Here is a 19,624-nt window from a genome sequence, read left to right as displayed (position 1 = left end):
AGACCGAGAGGTGAGTAAAAGACCGAGCGGTAAGCGAAAGACAGAAGAGTGACTGAGGCAGAACGACGCACTAGAGGAGAAATCGAACGGTAAGACAAAGGGAAGTGAGGTCGAACGGTTCGTTGGAGTAGATGCCGAGTGGCCGACCAAGCCGAGTGGCCGACCAAGCCGAGTGGCCGACCACCCACCAGGCCACCGATCACCATACCTTTACTGCCACGTCAATTAAAAGTAGTCAGGGAAGGTGGCATAACACATGGCTCGTTGTTTGTCACATCAAAGAAAATTTAACGTCGTTCAATTTTAAGGACTAAAAATAAGAGTTTCAAAACTAAGAGGACTAAAAGAAACAAAACTTTCGAATATGGACTAAACCCAAAATCGCGTGATAGTTTAGGTACTAAAAACATATTTAACCGACCTAAGACTTATATTTATCCTCTCATATTAATCCATTGGCTTTTCTTTAGGTAAAATAACATAAACCTTTAGTTTGTCACATGTCACGAGCACCTTTTTTGCTAGAAACCACAACAATTTTTTTTTCTCCTTTGATCAAACACTTTTACACTTTCTAATTGTATTTAGAACAATACGAGTATGATGTTTGAGATTTAACTTTGTCTTCTTTTTACATAACATTTATCTTTGTTTGAAACATTTTCATTTTATTTTTGTTCTCAATTTGAAATGAGAGTTCCAAATTTCTCTCCTAAGATATTAGAGTTTAGTTTTTGTTTGTCGTTAACAAAATTGATTTTTAGAAAGCTCATAAAATTGAAAAACTAAAGTGAAAGAAAAAGAAAAAGAAACATACATTATTTTAAATTGTAGGTTTTATGATTATAAAACCATTTATTTTATAATATATCACAAACAAATATTTACCTTTAAATATGTTTTAGTTTTTGACAATTGCTAATCATAAAAAATATTAAATATTTTACTTAAGTGAATTATGTATGTAATTTTTTTAATTGGTTTAATTAATATATTTATATTTTAATAATTAATAATAATAACTTAAAAAAAGTAGAAATACAATTTCAACATTTTGAAATAAACAAGAGAGATAATACATGTAAGGGTTACAAGGATATTTAAGCCAACTCTTTATCTTGAATTTAAATTATATAATGATAAAAAAAGGAGAGTAATGATTACTTTTATATTATATTAGTGCACATTGTATCAATTTTTATTTTATGATAATAAAAAATGAAAATTAATTATTCTAATTATTATTAAAATATAAAATGTGTTAAATTTAAAAATATATATTCTTAAAAGATAATTATAAAAAATAGAAGCAAAATTTAAAGGATAAAATAACTAATAAATAATTTATATTATTAAAGATAAAATGATAATGAAATGTATATTCCAAATAAAGTTATTGAGCAGTTACAAATGCAATATTCTTTATATAAAATTATAGAAATTATAGATAGAATTTTAGGATATTATAAGTGATAATAGAATATGTTTTATATTTTATTATATTGGGCTTTAAAGATTAAAATATCATTTCATGATATATTAACATATTTATCTATAATAATATAATACTACAATATCAAAATTAATATAAAAGTAAATAATCCATTTAATACATCAATTATTGACATATTCCATATTTAATATTTAATATTATAAAAATATGAAGTATTTAAATTTCTTATTTTTATTTGTTTTGGATAAATTATTAAAGTAATTGCATATTTTTAATAATTATCACCATATATTTATTAAAACAAAAGTTAACGTTAATTTTCAATAAGTATTAAAATAATTTTTATTTTTGCTTTATAAATTTAAAATCATTAATAGTTTATAGTGACAAACAAAAAACCAAATGGATAATATTTCAAGATTTTTGTTTGTCAGATAATATTTCAAGACAAAATTAATTTAATCCATATAAATTATTTTATCTTGATTTCTTGCCCTTATCGCCAAATTGCATTTATATATATATATATATATATATATATATATATATATATATAATTATTTATTTATTACTTCGAGTTTAGCGATTTTTGCAACGTTGTTTTCCAACTCCGAAGGCAAAGTCGCGTTATATTTTGGTAAAATGCACCATCTTCATTTTTCCTGGAAAAAGAAAAAGGAAAATAAGAGTCGAGAGAACAGGTTTGAACTCTCTTCTTCATTTTCTTTCTTTTCGATGCTTTTGACATGGCATCGTTTTCTTTCTTCAGTTTCAGTTAGTACTTTGTTTTCCAGAGCCTAGGGTTTTGACGTTTCATTAATGATGAATGATCAATACCGTTATTTAAAACCTTATCGGTGTGAAATGTGTATTTTGAAACTAACGTTGTAACATTGAGGGTTTTGTGTTTCTGTTAGTTTATCTCTGTTAAAGATTATACATATATGCACTAGTTGATTAAACTAACAGTACCTGCCTTGAAGCAGAGTTTTGAGATTTTTAAAATGTTTAATGTTTTTTTGTTTTACTTTTTGTTAATCATTAGTCGACATGATTGTCATTGCAGGATTCCTTGCGATCTCGTTTTGGATTTTTCGTGTGAATAAAAAGCAAGAACTGCATTAAATTGTTGGTGGAATGTGTTAGTTCTGCATTTACCTATTGAATTTGAGGAATTGCTGTTACATCTAGACAAGGAGGGAGGGAAACTTAGATAAAATAAAAGTTTCCGTGGGAGCATAGACTCTTGTAGTGAATCGTACATGTGAATGTGACCATGTGTGATTAGTACCAATTACAAGTTTCTATCGAATGGGTTTGATGGGGATTTTTTGTTTTTCCATATTTCTTTTTATCCCAGTTGAATCTACTGGAAGAGAAGGGACTATGTGGCTCCAAAACTTGGGTGAGGAGTCCAGAGGAACTGTGAGTTTGACCGTCTTCAGTGCAAGTATATTTGTTGTTGCTGCTCTTGTTCTCTCCATGTATTTAGTATTTGAGCATTTAGCCTCCTATAATCAGCCCGAGGTTAATTCTGTTTTTTCACTTTTAACTGACTTTCCTATTTCACCTCAGTGTTTTTCTTTTGTAATATTTTCTATGGCTAATTGTCTTTTTTATTTTTCAATATTCACTTTACAGGAACAAAAGTTTTTGATTGGTATCATTTTAATGGTTCCTGTTTATGCATTGGAATCAGTAAGAGACACTAACTCAATTACATAATACTTACTGCTCTCCTTTTATTACATTTTATACTTGAGTTTATGACATATATTCTTGGGAATAAGCATCCATGTTTTCCTCTTTTGTTTTTCATCTTGCCGCTGGTTTTGATTCACATGTTTGGATGAACTTAGTTGCTAGCGGTGGGAGTAGGTTGGAACTTACTGTTATTCCATTGAAGGTATATGTTAGAAAAAATAAAAGACACTTGTTATTTATGTATGACAGTTTTTTAAATAGGGCAGTTATTAGTATCAATAAAATATTGTTAAATATCAGTGGGCATAGGCAATTTGGATTATAGATATAGGAAAGGAGATCAATTAGGTTGAGTGTCTGTTTTTCATTGTTTCTGCAGTGCTGAAGGAGGATTCTCTTTATTAGAGCAGAAACTTGTGTTATCAGTTGTGAGCGTTAGTTCTGATTAGTTCCAGAATTGTGATCTAGGAAATTCTGTTTCATTGGAAGTTCCTGAGTCTAACACTTGTAGTGCATGTTGTTTAGTTACTTTACCTTTTCAGCTTCAGGGTTAATTGTCTTTGCTTTTTACATACTGAAAGAACTATTCAGTCATGGAAAGTGTAATCTCTATTTGGCTGGGATGAAATGTAAGGGGGAGAGAGAGGATGGAATTAAGTATGGTATTTTGTGAGAGAAAAAAGAGTGGAAACATTTTTTAAATTGATGGGATTCACTTTACTTTTTCTCACCTTTTTTCATTTATCTGTTATGTTTTTCCTATCCCTTTCCTATTTTTCTTTTGTTGAATATAGTGAAAAACTATATTTGGATTAATCTCCCTTGTGTTAAATACACACATAGGGTTCTCTTTTATAATAGAAGCAATATGGGCTAAGATACAAATGAGAAATAATAACAAACTAACTAAAAAATAAAAGATATAATATATCTAACACTCCCCCTCAAGCTGGAGCATACAAATTGTATGAACTAAGCTTGGAATAGATGAACTCAGTGTTGAACTAGATGATTTGTCTTCAAGAGTGGGAGACAAACATAGATGGACTAACAGCAGCTTGTGAAACTTCAACTTCAACTTCAAAAGTGGATGAAGAAGAGCAGTGGTGGACAATGACAAACTGCAAGGACTGATTCCCAATCAATGATGGATGAGTGACGGGATCAACAATGCTAGCTGAAAGCTAAGAGCTACAAAACTGCAGGGACTACACTAAATCTTCATCAATGATGGCTGGGTGACGGGATCAACAGTAGTAGCTGAAATCTACAAAACTGCAGGGACTACACCCATATATATGTGACTTGCAGTGTCTTGGAAACGTACTCCCCCTTAGCGTGAAGGGCGGAAATGTGGAATATCACAGTTGCTGGACCACTAAAGCAAAACAAAATATTAAGCTACAATGCTGAAACAAAGGCATCAAAGATCCAAAGTTATGTTGGAGGTCCAAAATTCTTTGCTGGACAACTCCCAAGTGGTGATACTTATCACAAGAAGATCGGACTAAACTCTAGCCCAAGAAGAACTGACGCAGTTGCGTCTGTTTGAGACTGTAGCGACTGCGGCGGCGATTGATAGATAGCTATAAAACTGTAGGGACTAAATTGCCATCACTGACTGATGGGGCTTGTAGTGACTGGAAGCGACAAAACTACAGGGACTGCCATCACTAACTGACGAGGTGATGGGGCCTACAGTGGTTGGAAGCATACAGCGGCAAACGGCCGGACAGCGGCAAACGGCCGGACAGCGGCAAACGGCGCGGACAGCAGCAAACGGCGCCTGGACCGCGACAAACATCGCCTGGACAGCGGAAACCCTAGTTATGAGCCCAAGCCAACAAAACGGAGAAACAGGAACCAAAACACACTCAAGAAGCTCCGGCGAGACGATCTGCAGTGACGCGGTGAAACTCCGACACCGGGAAGGCGGCGCGTGCAAAACACGCGACCGAGACTGGCCGAGAAGAAGCGGGCGTAGAGGCGCGTGGTGAGGAGTCTGGTCATCACTCCGGCGGGGTTGGCCGTCGCTCGAGGAGACGCTTCAGATCCGCTGGTCACCGGTCGAAACTGTGACGGCGGCCGGCGGTGGTGGCGGCGATGGCAGCGGCTGTAGCGGCGGCGACGGTGGCCGGAGTTAGCAGCGACGACAGCGGAAAGTGGCGGCGGCAGCAGTGGCACACTAGGTCTGGACTGGTGCTGACTGTGGCAGAGATTTAAGAAGAAAAAATGGACTGCCCACTGAGATTTTAGGGGCTGCCGGCGGCCATGGCGGTCGACCACCGGCAGACAGCAGAGATCACGAGAAGAGATCAGAGAACCTGCTCTGATACCATGTTGAATATAATGAAAAACTATATTTGGATTAATCTCCTTTGTGTTAAATACACACATAGGGTTCTCTATTTATAATAGAAGCAATATGAGCTAAGCCCAAAATACAAATGAGAAATAATAACAAACTAACTAAAAAATAAAAGATATAATATATCTAACATCTTTAACCAACGTCCTTTAATTTCACTTTATTTCTTAGCTATTTAGATTGACCCTTTTCATTCACTCATTTCTTCCTACTCTACTAAACAAACACTAAGTTAAGTTTATTTGACTCTCTAACTAAAAAAAACACTTGGATCTTTTGGGTGGTCAATGACACATGCCATGGGTGAGAGCAGCTGATAGGTTTGTAAGTATGAAACCTAGCCAAAACACTCTCACACACACAAAATGCAAAGAAGAATGAAAGAATTCTGTTATTTCTCAAGAGATAGCTTGTACAAAGAATAGTCTGGGAACATAACCTCCCTCACAAGGTTCAAAGAACCTGTCTGTGCAATAACTGCCAAAAGATCCCCACCTCTGCTAAACAGAGGTTATTTATACAATTCTTTCCCGCTCCCCCTAACTGTTAAGACAATTAGGTTCTTTAATTCTTTCTCTCCTTTTGTAAACTAACCAGGGCCTATCATTACCCACCGCCCCATGTTCAACCTTGTCCTCAAGGTTGAATTCCAGGTATTGATCACGTATGGTAATGTTCCCCCTTCTTGCCATTCAATCAACACTTGTGGCACTTCCTTGTCTCCCCGCCTTATTTGCCTCGTATCCAAGACTTTAATAGGCCAATAAAACGGCCCTTCCCCTTGTAAATCCGCATGTAATTCTTTCTCCACACTCCTATCCCCCACTGCTTTCTTCAATTGTGATGCATGGAAAATAGGATGTATGCGAGCTGTTTCGGGTAGCTGAAGCCTGTAAGCCACCTGTCCTACCTTCTGCTCAACTAGGAAAGGCCCATAGTATCTCGCTGTCAATTTCAGATGCAGCCTCAATGGCATGGATGTTTGCCTATGCGGCCTGATTTTGAGATATACCCAGTCGCCCACCTCAATATTTGCTACCCTCCGCTTTTTATTAGCCTACTTTACCATCAACTCTTGGGCTCGCACTAAGTGGAACTTCAATTGCTTCAAAGCCTCATCTCGGGGTCTGCAACTCCTGTGCTACTGCCTCCATTGCTGTTTCGCCTAGAATAAACCTATGCAAAGATGGAGGTGATCTCCCATAGACTACCTCGAAAGGTGTACACTTCGCAGCTCCCTGAAAACTGGTATTGTACTAGTATTCCGCCCAAGGCAAAACAAAACTCCATCCCTTAGGTTGCTCCGAGCAAAAACATCGCAAATACCCCTCTAATACCCCGGTTCAGCACCTCCGTCTGGCCATCAGACTCCGGGTGGTAAGCTGTGCTCATCTGTAGCTGAGTCCCTTGCCTCTTAAACAACTCTTTCCAAAAATTACTCAAAAACAGGGGATCCCTGTCACTCACAATAGAAGCTAGTATACCATGCAACCTGACCACTTCTTTAATGAATACTTCAGCTATCGTGCAAGCTGAATAAGGGTTCTTCAAGGGTACGAAATGGCCATACTTACTAAGGCGATCCACCACCACAGCACTGCATCAAACCCATTCGATCGTGGCAGCTTGACTATGAAGTCCATGTTGACTTCTTCCCACACATTAGGAATAGGTAGAGGTTGCAACAGTCCTTGAGGGGAAGATGCAAGGTACTTGTGCTGTTGACACACCAAACAACCCGCCACATAGTCTGTAACAACCTTCTTCATTCCCACCCAATAAAGAGACTGAGCCACCCTTCTGTAGGTCCTGTACACTTCGGAATCCCCCCAGTTTGGGTTAGATGAAACTCGACTAGCAGTTTTGGAAACCAGGATGATTGAGTTGATATCACCAACCTACCCTTATAATGCAGCCGTTCATTCTCCATAGTGAAAGGTGGGTGTGCCTCTGGGTTCTTCTTAATATCCTCCACCACCTTCCTTAAGGATTCATCCTGTTCCACATCCTTTAAAATATCCCCAAAATCCTGCCAATAGAGTCTAGTCACTACCCTTAATTCCTTTTCCCCTTCCCCCTGATCCTCCATTCTTCTGGACAATGCATCCACTGCCCTGTTGGTGTTCCTGCCTTGTAGACTATCTCAAAGTCATACCCAAGCAGTTTGGCAAGCCAATTCTGCTGATTCTAGGTTGTAATCCGTTGCTCCAGTAAGTACCGCAAGCTTCTCTGGTCTGTGTGAACTACAAACCGTTGTCCCAGCAGGTATGGTCGCCAATGTTGTATGGCCATCACCAAGGCCATGAGTTCTTTCTCATAGATTGACTTGTTCAATGACCCCTACGATAAGGCCTTACTGAAATAGGCTATGGATCTTCGGCCTTGTGTCAACACTGCTCCAACTCCCCCTCCCAACGCATCACATTCTATTGTGAATGGCTGATCAAAATCTGGTAACACTAGCACAGGGGCTGAAGTAACTGCTTTCTTCAATCTAGACATAGCTTCTTCAGCCCGTTCAGTCCAACTATACTCTCCCTTTTTCAATAAGTCGGTCAAGGGCTTAGCAATTTTTCCATAGTCCTTGACAAAATGCCGGTAATACCCAGTCAGCCCAAGAAATCCCTTCAAGGCTTTCACACTCCTTGGTCTCTCCCAATCCAGCACTTCATTTACTTTTCCTGGATCCATCTCTACCCCTTTTTTAGAAATCAAGTGTCCGAGATACCCTATCTGAACACGTCCAAATTCGCACTTCTTCCTGTTAGCAACCCATTGATTTTCCTCCAGCCTCCTCAACTCCATCCCCACATGCCTCATGTTCTGCCCATGATTGGCTGTAAATCAATATATCGTCAAAGAAAACTAGCACGAATTTCCTTAGGTAGGGCTGTAGTAAATTGTTCATCGTGCTTTGAAAGGTTGCAGGGGCATTGGTTAAGCCAAATGGCATTACCAAGAATTCATAATGCCCCAAATGAGTGTGAAACGCTGTCTTCTGAATGTCTTGCCTTAAGATAAACTTTGGAGAAATATTTTTCTCCTCTCAACTCATCCAACAGCTCCTCTATCACTGGAATTGGGAACTTATCCGGAACTGTGGCATGGTTTAGGGCCCTATAATCCACACAGAATCTCCAAGAACCATCCTTTTTCACCAATATAACAAGGCTGGAATATGGGCTATTGCTTGGCCGTATCACCCTTGTTTGCAGCATCCCCGCCATTTGCTTCTCTATTTCATTCTTCAGCACGTGTGGGTACCTGTAGGGCCTCACGTTTATTTGGTCAACTCCCTCCTTCATGGGTATTTGATGCACCATAAGTCTCTCTGGGGCAACCTGCTGGATTCCTGGAACACCCCTGCATACTAGTCCAGTACCTCCTCTATTTCTTTTCTCTGGATCTCTGTTATTCCTGGGTAAGGTGCCCCTTCTCCACCCCTCTCCATCTCTCCCAATTCCCACACTAGCATCCAAACCTCCGCCTCCTTTATTTTCAACAATGTTTCTGGAGCTACCAAGCTTCTGGTTAGCGTAGGATCCCCCCTTATGATTACCTTCCTACCCTCCTGGCTGAAAGTCATGGTCAGCTTGCTCCAATCCAGAGTTACCTCTCCAAAGTAGCCAACCATTCCACCCCCATAATCACATCCACTCCTCCTAATTCAAATAGGTGGAATCTAGTTGTCACCTCTACTTCCCCTATACCAATCCGCACCCCTTTGCAGCATCCTCAGGTTTCTTTTTCTTGCCCATCGCCTAGGCTAACCATGTAAGGCCCAGTCTCTGTTGTGTCTAATCCCAGTCCTCCCACAAGCTCTCTACTAATGAAATTATGGCTCGCGCCACTGTCAATCTGGACTAAAACTCTTCTCCCTCTGATTTCTCCTTGCAACTTCATCGTCTTAGCCTGTGTCAGACCTCCTGCAGAGCACGCCGAGAGCTCCATCTGCATCTGAGTTAACTCTGACTCTGTTTCGGTCTCAGTTCCCTCTTCGTCCTCTGCCAAAATCAACATCCTCAAACCCCTTTCTGGGCATCGATGCCCAGGCCCGAAAGCCCCTCCACATCTGAAACATTTGCCTTCTTCCCTACGTTTCACATATTCGGCGTAAGGCAAGTTTCGGAAATTTCTTCCTTTGCTATCGATATTGGATGACGCCACCCCACTCGCCTGTGTCGATTCTCTACGCACCGACCCACTACTCTCCGCTGGCCCCATTCGGTTGTGGTTTTGACGTATGAGTTCCACCCGCGACACCGTCCCGATCGGCTTATTCCAGTTCGTCATGCTTCTTCCTGTTCCTCCTGACTTCGCACCCCTATGCAGTTCTTCCCCGTCGTCTGCGATATGCATTGCGACCATCAGTTCCTGAGGGTTAAGTGATCGCACCTGGTTACGTATCGTTTCTTGCAACCCAACCATCAAATATCCCAACAAAATTTCCTCCGGTAGCTTTGACGTTTGTCCTACCAAGATTTCGAATTCTTTGATGAACTCATCCACTGAATCGGTCTGCTTGATGGTGGCCAACCTTTCATAGACGGTTCCCCTGCTTCTTCCCCCAAACCGCGCTACCATCGCTTCCTTCAACCCTTCCCAAGATTGGTTTCTGGCTTTCTCCTTCCAGAACTGGAACCAATATCCAGCACTGCCCTCCATGCTTATATACGCCAACCGTACCTTCTCTTCATCCTCCGTTACCCCTTGCAAGTCAAAAAATCTGTCCGCTCTATCAACAGCCCACTCCAGGATCCCAACTCCCTTCAAGCTGGGAGGAAAGTAGTATGGCCCCTTCAAGAACCAAACAATTCCCTATCACAAAGAGATGCGGCTCACTTCCATTATTTCCTTTTTGAATCGTTTTCTTACATCTTTATGTTGAGGGACTTGCTTAGGATGAATAACTACTTTATTTTCGTAAATATACTCTCACATCCTGTTCTTCAACTGGTAATACAAATTTTAGTAAATCTTGGCTTCATTTTACACAACGACTATTTGGAGCAAGTTGCATGAAGCATTGTATTTCCATTTCTTCCAGCTGTATATAATCTAGTTTTAATCTTTCCATTTATATCTCTGTTTTTGAATAGAATGTAATAATTCATTCTCAAGTATTGATGTTTGTATGGTGCAGTTTTTGTCAGTTTTGGATTCTGATGCAGCATTTAACAGTGAAATTATCCGGGAATGCTATGAAGCTTTTGCATTATACTGCTTTGAGAGATATTTGATAGCTTGCTTAGGTAAATTGATTCTATGACCATAAGATTCCATTAACTGTACCTGTTATTTTTGTGTTGATATATTTTCCAAAAGTGATAAATGATGAGATCTTTTACTGGAACTTTCTGCATCTCCTTCCCTCAATTTTCAAGCTTCTTCATTCAGAATTTGATACCTTAATGTTATAAATCATGACTTGAAAAAGATGTGATACATCTCAAATTCTTTTGTTTGTTGAATTTTATTATGCTGTAATGCTCTTTAATACTATGTTTATATTATTTTTATAGGTGGTGAGGACAAAACTATTCAATTTATGGAAAGTATGAACCTAACAGACTCCAGCATTCCTCTGCTGAAAGAAGCATATGCATATGGAGTTGTAGAGCATCCATTTCCCTTAAATCTCTTCTTGAAGGATTGGAATCTAGGCTCCGAGTTCTATCAATCTGTGAAAATTGGCATTGTACAATATGTATGTGTGATTTTGTCAAATTGTGTAATATTAATGTCTTCCCCCAACCTCCCTCTAGTGGTTTCTGTGCGAAGTAAATATCTCTCGTCGCTCACTAAAATCTTCATTGCAGATGATATTGAAGATGATATGTGCAGTACTGGCAACAATTCTCCAATCTTTTGGGGTTTATGGAGAGGGGAAGTTTGAATGGAAATACGGGTAAGATTATAATGTCTCGTGTTTTGATCTTGATTATAGATACTGAAATCATTGTTCAAGATTTATTGAGAATCAATAATTAAAATGGTATAAAAATGTCTGTATGATCAAGTGGTTCGAAGTTTGGGTCTTCAGGCCCACAAGAACTATCAATATGCCTGAGGAAGATTACATGTACATGCTAAAATCGCTCACTGGCCTTCTCCAATTATTATTGTATACATATATATATATATATATATATATATATGTATATATATATATATATGTATATATGTATATATATATATATATATGTATATATATATATATGTATATATGTATATATATATATATATATATATATATATATATATATATATATATATATGTATATATATGACTTGAGAACTAAACTGTAAAATAATTCTAGAAGGCTTGATTGATTCCTTTCATAATCTTCTATTTATAAGAATAAATTGATACAAGAGTATATGATAAATAGGGTAATATAATCATGATAAATAGGGTAACCCTAGACACAATATAATCATGATAAATAGGGTAACCCTTGACACAATATAATAATTAGGATAAATATCCTAACACTCCCCCTCTTGGAGCATACAAATTGTATGTACCAAGATTGGAACAAATAAACTCAATCCGAAGGCCCCTTAATGACTCAATACATCTGCGAGTTGATTGTTTGACCCAATAAACTTAGTACATATTTCTTTAATCAACAACTTCTCACGAATAAAATGACAATCAATTTTTATATGTTTAGTCCTCTTGTGAAACACTGGATTTGATGCAATGTGGAGAGCAACTTGATTGTTGCAATACATCTTCATAGTATGGATGTCAGAGAATTTAAGCTCTTGAAGGAATTGTTTCACCCATATAAGTTCACATGTTAGTGACGCCATTGCCCTATACTCGACTTCAGCGGTTGATCGAGCTACTACATTTTGTTTCTTACTTTTCCATGAAATAATGTTTCCTACCAAAAAAACACAATATCCTATAGTAGACCGTCTATCAATAGGCGAACCTGCCCAATCTGCATCACAATACTCAGAGACTTGAATGCTTCCTTTATCTTCATATAACAATCCTTGCCTGGGAGCCTTTTTGACATACCTTAGAATGTGAATGAGAGCATTCCAATGGTCAACACTTGGAGCCTGCATGAACTGACTAACCACTCCAAATGCAAAGGATAGATCTGGCCTTGTAATAGTAAGATAAATCAGTTTTCCAACCAGCCTCCTATACCTCTCTGGATTGGAGAATAATTCACCTTCTTCTGTCTTTAATTTCTGGTTTGGGTCCATGAGACTGTCTACCGGTCTGCAATCAATCATGCCTGTTTCTTGTAATATATCAAGAGCATACTTCCTTTGGGAAATTACAACTCCATCTTTTGATTGCGCTAATTCAATGGCTAAGAAATATTTAAGACTTCCAAGATCCTTGGTTTGAAAATGTATGTACAAGTACTCTTTCAGTTGAGATATTCCAACATCATCCCCTGTAATGACAATATCATCAACATATACTATTAAGTAAACACATTTCCTAAGAGAAGAATGAGAGTAAAAAACCAAATGATCTGCTTCACTGCTTTTTAGCCCAAATTTTTGAACAATGGAGCTAAAGTTTCCAAACCAAGCACGTGGTGATTGCTTGAGGCCATATAAAGATCGATGCAGTTTGCATCACCATGTAGGAAGACATTCTTGATATCCAATTGATGAACTGGCCAATACGAATGGCTGCCATGAACAGGAGAGAAAGTGTCATAATAATCAAGACCATAAACCTGAGTGTAACCTTTTGCAACAAGTCGGGCTTTGAGCCGATCAATTTCACCGTCAGGGTTGACTTTAACTGCATACACCCATCGGCAACCAACCGCCTTTTTGCCCGGGCGAAGGGGTTCCAGCTCCCAAGTATTACTGTAGTCATGAGCCTACATTTCTGCAATCATAGCTTGTCGCCATCCAAGATGATCAAGTGCTTCTTTCACATTCTTGGGTATAACAACAGAAGACACTGAGAATAAAAGAGGAAAATAAGAGGGTGACAATCGATGATAGCTAAGAAAATTATAAATGGAATGAGGGTTTCGAGTGGAACGAGTACCTTTTCTGAGAGCAATAGGCCATGCTGAATCATTTGCACTAGGAGGTGTGGGAGGAGGTGACGAGGGAGAAGAATCTGAAGTAGGAGATTCACCATTGTCTTGGGGAGGTGGACTATCCATTGGGGCCCTGTGTGGCATGATCTCAGTATGTGGAGAAACGGGTTCAGGAGGATTGTGATCAAGACTTGGAATGATAGAGACAGTGGAACTATTTGACTTAGCCACTGGAATAGAAAGGACCTGTTGGAGGATAGAAACATCCTGAACAGATGGAGAGAAGTAAAGAGTTTGTTCAAAGAATGTGACATTGACAAACATGTAATACTTCTTAGTTTCAGGAGAGTAACACCGATATCCTTTTTGAAGTCGAGAATAGCCTAAGAAGACACATTTGAGAGTGCGAGCAGAGAGTTTGTCTAGACCTGGAGACATGTCGTGAACAAAACATACACAGCCAAACACTTGGGGAGATGTATGAAAGAGAGGATAATTAAGAAACAGAATGGAGAAAGGGACTTTATTATCAAGAGAGGAGGAGGGCATTCTATTAATAAGATAACATGCAGTTAAGATGACATCCCCCAATGATGGACAGGAATATGGGCACCAAGCAAAAGGGTACGAGCAGTTTCAACCAAGTGTCTATTTTTTTGTTTTGCTATACCATTTTGCTGCGCTGTATGAGGACAAGTAGACTGATGTAAGATACCATGGAAACTCAAGATGGCAGAAAAGGAGGATGAGAAATACTCTTTTGCATTATCACTTCTTAATATTTTGATTACTTGACCAAATTGATTCTTGATTTCATTAAAAAAGGATGTAAAGATGGCTAACAATTTAGAACGATTTTTCTTAAGATAAACTCAAGTACATCTTGAATATTTATCAATGAAGGTAACAAAATACCTAAAACCAAAGGAGGAGATACGACTAGGTTCCCATATATCAGAATGGATGATGGAAAAACTAGAATTACATATTGATTGAGACCTTTTAGGAAAGGAAGATCTAACATGTTTTCCTAATTAACATGACTCACATTTTAAGGTCTGGAGACCACTAAGTTTAGGACACATCTTTTTTAATTTGGACAAATAAGGATGGCTAAGTCGATTATGTACCAGTTTAGGATTAGGAGCAACAACACAGGACACCCTTGGACGAGATCCAAAATGGTATTATCTGGCAGCTTCATATCCTTCTCCAATCTGTCTCCCCGAACCTTGCTCCTGTATAACAAAAAAATTGTGATCAAAGGTTATTAAACAATTTAACATTTTGGTCAACTGGCTTAGGGAAATTAAAATAAAAGGACAATTAGGGACAAAAAGAATAGAGTTGAGATTAAGGGAGGGAGACAAGGAAACATGAGCGACTCCTTTGGAGGAAGTTTTATATCCATTTGCAAGGGTTATGAAATGAGGTTTTTCTCGAAAGGAAATAGATGAGAACAAAGAGGTATTACCAGAAATGTTATCAGAAGCACCTGAGTCAATTACCAATGAATTTTGACCTTCCATGGATTGAGAAACGCAGGTTGTTGATGTACTGGGAGATTGAGATGGTTGTTCCAAACTGTTAGACTTTAACCTTACATACTCTTGATATTCATCCTTGGAGAACTTAGAAGTAGAAGTTTCAGTCTTCGAAGTGGAAGTTCCAGTCTTCGAAATATTGGCAGCTTTGGAAGGGAATCCATGTAAGGAGTAGCAATTCTCTTGAGTGTGACCTATCCTTTTACAATATGTGCATTGAGGACGTCCCCGACCTCCTCGTCTTCCTCCTCTAGTGCCACGTCCTCGTCTTCCTCGTGTGGCAACCATGACAGATGGTTCCACTAGTTCATGCGCTTCCTGAGTTTGAGGTACTGGGCCACGCAGAAGTTGAGTGGTCAATGTTTCCATGGAGGGGACCTCATGACTGGTCAGAAATTGATCTCTGAGATGATCAAAATCAGAATGTAGGGCACGAAGGATCAACACCATGTAAAATTTGTCTAGTTTCATTTTGATATCCTCTAATGGGTTCGCTTCCAAAAACATCCTGAGTTCTTCGAAAGCAGATTGGGCTTTAGCCATGAAGGACACCATATCACGGCTGCCATTTTAAGAGATGCAAGCTTGTTTGCAGTGTCATAGAGACGTTGAATATCGTTGGCATAAATGCTTTGAGCTTTCTTCCAAAAGGAGTGACAAGTTTTGAAAGCCCTCAGAGATATAAGAAGTTTGGGTTCCACTAATTGCCATAACAGGGCACACAACTGGAAATCTTCTTGTTTGCACTGGTTAACCTTTTCGGTTGGCACATGGCTTCCATCTCGCTCAAGGTGGTCCATAATGCCCTTGGCCAAGGAACCACATTTCAAAGTAGCAGACCATGATAGACAATTTTTTCCATTTAGCTTTTCGGAGGTAATTGATGGACTTCCGGAGAAGGAAAAAGTACTGCTAGACGCCATCTTTGAATAAGACGAATCGTACCAGCAAGGAACAAGAAAACCCTAAGGGTTTAGATGGATAGAACTATGACAGTGGCTGACGGCGGCTAGCTGCGGACGGTGGCCGGCAGTGTCGGATGGCGGATGATGGCCGAAGACTAATAGCGGCGGCCAACGGCGACGATGGTGGCCGGCGGCGGGCAACGTCGGACGGTGGCAGCGGACTGTAAAATAACTTGAGAATTAAACTGTAAAATAATTATGGAGGGCTTGATTGATCTCTCTCATAATCTTCTATTTATAAGAATAAATTGATACAAGAGTACATGATAAATAGGGTAATCCTATACACAATATAATCATGATAAATAGGATAATCCTTGACACAATATAATCATGATAAATTAGGATAAATATCCTAACAATATGTATGTATATATATATATATATATATATATATGTATATATATATATATATGTATATATATGTATATGTATGTATGTATATGTATGTATGTATATGTATGTATGTATATGTATGTATGTATATGTATGTATGTATATGTATGTATGTATATGTATGTATGTATATGTATGTATGTATATATATATATATGTATATATGTATGTTTATATATATGTATGTTTATATGTATGTATGTATATGTATGTATATGTATGTATATCTACATACATACACATATATACATACATATACATACATACATATATATATATATATATATATATATATACACATACATATATATGCATATATACATATATATGTACACACATATATATATATATATATATATATATATATATTATATGCAGAGAGAGAGAGAGAGAGTTATGTATAGTTATATGTCAATTGAAAAGATAAATATTGATGATAATACCTTTAACTTTTTTGTGGTGAGGGTGTGCAAGGTTGGGTAGCAGTAATTTTGTAATTTTGTGTCCCCTCTAGTCTGACACTGTTGTGCTTGCAGGTATCCCTACTTGGCACTAGTTCTTAACTTTAGTCAGACATGGGCCCTATATTGCCTTGTACAATTCTATTCTGTTATTAAAGATAAGTTGAAACCAATCAAACCATTGGCAAAGTTTCTAACTTTTAAGTCAATTGTCTTCCTCACATGGTGGCAAAGTGTGGCTGTTGCATTTCTATTTTATGTGGGAGCTTTTAGGGGATCATTGGCTCAGGAGTTGAAAACACGTATACAGGACTACATCATCTGTATAGAGGTGAGCTAGTTGTGCTGCTAATAATGTATATTATTTTCTCTGATACAGCATTGTTAAAGATTTAGATATTTAGATTTTAAGGTATACTGATATATTCGTATCCTTTGCATTTGTGTTTGGAATTAATCTGAACTGTATTCATTGTCATTTGTATTGCATGAAAACCATGGGCCATGCCACACGTACACGTATGAATTTTTGAGGTAGTGTGTATTTTTCTTCCTTTGTGTATGTCAAGCAGATTGTTGAATATTTGTATTGTATATGCATACATGTCAAGCAGATTGTTGAATATTTGTATTGTATATGAATGCACATACAAACATTGTAATTATTATTACTTGCGTAAACACACATTTCACTTCTGCTCATCTGTATTCACACATTATTCACGCAAAACAGACTTGATAACTTACCTCTGTTTCAAACCAAGTCATCCTGCCCATGATCCACTCCTCTGACATCATTTGTGGCCCAGCCTAGCATTTCCAGAATGTGCACTTCTTTCCAGCGACCTGTTAGTCATGAGTCTCTGTTCGATTTTGTGTTGTGATGCTCACACCCGCAGGCCCTCTCCTTTTTTTCTTCATTTGGTTTTTTGCGCACTCTCTTTGTTGAGTGTATTCTTTTATTATTAATGCAATTGTCTTCCTTTATTTTTTATTACGATCGTATTTTATATTATGGCCTTTCATTAGTAATCACATGAATGCCTCTAATTACGGATAATTCTTTGTTTTTGAGCATTAGTGTGTTGCAGCATCCTGCTATCCCTCTAGAGAGTGTTGTTCCAGAATTGACACACCTGGTTAATAATTGAAATAAGTGAATGAACTATAAACTGTTAACATCTGATTGAATAAGGAATATACGTATCCTCTGTATTTATATAAGTGATCTCGCTATAACTAGCCTTTTGTTTTTGTTCAAAATTTTGCTTTGCTTCAACAATCTCTCTCTGTAAGTCGGTAAAACATGTGTGTGAGCCTTTTTTAGTGGTAGGGTAATTAATGAAGTACTAAAGAATGAACATGTTTAGATGTTATCTATATATTTATATCTGCATCACGGGTCCTCACTCCTGGATGACTGGTGATGAGGCACAGGCATAAGATGCTATTTCCGAGAAGGACTTGTGCAGTACATTAAATGATCGTATATGGCATAGTAAGTTAGATTTTATGGAGCTTTTTTTGTGACCAGTGACTGCTTTCCTTTAAAACCGAGACAGGTTCATTTTATTCTGTTATTCAAGGGTAGACTGGTTAGCTGTTGTATGTAAAGTAGTATGTCACGTCATGTTAAGTTAGGTTATGTTTAAACTATAAATTCTTGTGTTGGGTGTCTTACTTGAAACAAAATATTCAATTATTCTGAAGTTCTGGGAAAACCTTTTTCATGTGGTTTGGCTTCTTAAAATTTGTGAATAGATGGGCGTGGCTGCTGTTGTGCACCTTTATGTCTTCCCAGCAGAACCTTACAAAAGGGGGGAGAGGTGTGTCCGTAATGTAGCAGTGATGACCGACTATGCCTCGCTAGGATCGCCACCAGACCCCGAGGAGGTTCGAGACTGTCAGCGCTCGACGAGAACATGGCTGGGAGCTTATGAGAGAGAAAAACCTATGAAATTTACCCAGAGTGTTCGGGACGTTGTTGTTGGAAGTGGTGAAATTGTGAGATATGAACACTTGAACCTGCTCCACCTGTACATCTTGTCATGTTTCTAATTGTGAGATATCTACTGTCTTTTATGTTTCAGATTGTCGATGACATGATATTTACAGTTTCTCATGTGGTGGAGCCTGTTGAGAGGGGCATTGCAAAGATAAACAAAACCTTCCATCAGATATCAGAAAATGTGAAACGCCATGAGCAGCGGACGCAAATCGCCAAGGATGATTGTTACCTTGTTCCCTTGCGATCACGAATACCAGAATTTTCTGACGTTCATGACAGTATGGGTGATGGAAGTTTCAGTGATAGTGGCTTATCCAGTGGAAAACGACAGTATTCTCAATCAAAAGCAGGAACCTCCAGAAGTAGAAGATAGTGTTTTTTTAACAGTTCAGTGTATATATAGTTACACACGAATCGACGTGAAATTTTAGACTACGTCGTTATATTTCGGTGAAAGTGCTGAAATATAAGTGTATATATTTAACATGAGGTGATGGATTGAGACACTGAATAATACCTGCTATACGTGTAACATATCATCAAGGTGTATGCGTCATGTGTAGTGCTCCTCGTAGATGTTGAAGGATTATTATAGGTTCCACTTCAATTTTTTACATTTAATGATATGTTTGTTTTAGCTGGTCTTTTACTTTGTAAGGAGAAAAAAAATCCTATCATCTCATAGATGATGT

General features: G+C 38.1%; 1 protein-coding gene across 2 annotated transcripts; it reads left to right on the top strand.

Moving 5' to 3' along the window:
• Positions 1–2,043: 2,043 nt before the first annotated feature.
• LOC124821051 (protein LAZ1 homolog 1-like) lies at positions 2,044–19,576 on the top strand. 2 transcript variants are annotated; one of them, XM_088102677.1, is made up of 9 exons: positions 2,044–2,154; positions 2,814–2,980; positions 3,095–3,151; positions 10,669–10,777; positions 11,048–11,232; positions 11,345–11,433; positions 17,000–17,255; positions 18,686–18,928; positions 19,015–19,576. In XM_088102677.1, exons 2-9 carry the CDS (start codon positions 2,840–2,842, stop codon positions 19,303–19,305), a joined length of 1,371 nt encoding a protein of 456 aa, XP_087958803.1. In that variant the 5' UTR covers positions 2,044–2,154; positions 2,814–2,839; the 3' UTR covers positions 19,306–19,576. The 2 variants fall into 2 exon arrangements, with proteins under 2 accessions (XP_087958803.1, XP_087958802.1); XM_088102676.1 differs by having other exon boundaries at positions 2,520–2,980.
• Positions 19,577–19,624: the final 48 nt, after the last annotated feature.

This window comes from Vigna umbellata, chromosome 1 (genome assembly GCF_029865625.1).
Source record: "Vigna umbellata cultivar VRB3 chromosome 1, Vumbellata_1.0, whole genome shotgun sequence".
NCBI lineage: Eukaryota > Viridiplantae > Streptophyta > Magnoliopsida > Fabales > Fabaceae > Vigna > Vigna umbellata.
Note: the sequence above shows the minus strand (reverse complement) of the source record. Positions and strands in the feature narration are given on the sequence as shown.

Coding starts and splice junctions, on each gene's coding strand:
- LOC124821051 (XM_088102676.1), top strand. CDS start 2,765: ATGGGTTTGATGGGGATTTTTTGTTTTTCCATATTTCTTTTTATCCCA. Junction 11,233..11,344: donor AAATTGGCATTGTACAATAT/GTATGTGTGATT, acceptor TCTTCATTGCAG/ATGATATTGAAGATGATATG. Junction 18,929..19,014: donor TTGTTGGAAGTGGTGAAATT/GTGAGATATGAA, acceptor TTTATGTTTCAG/ATTGTCGATGACATGATATT.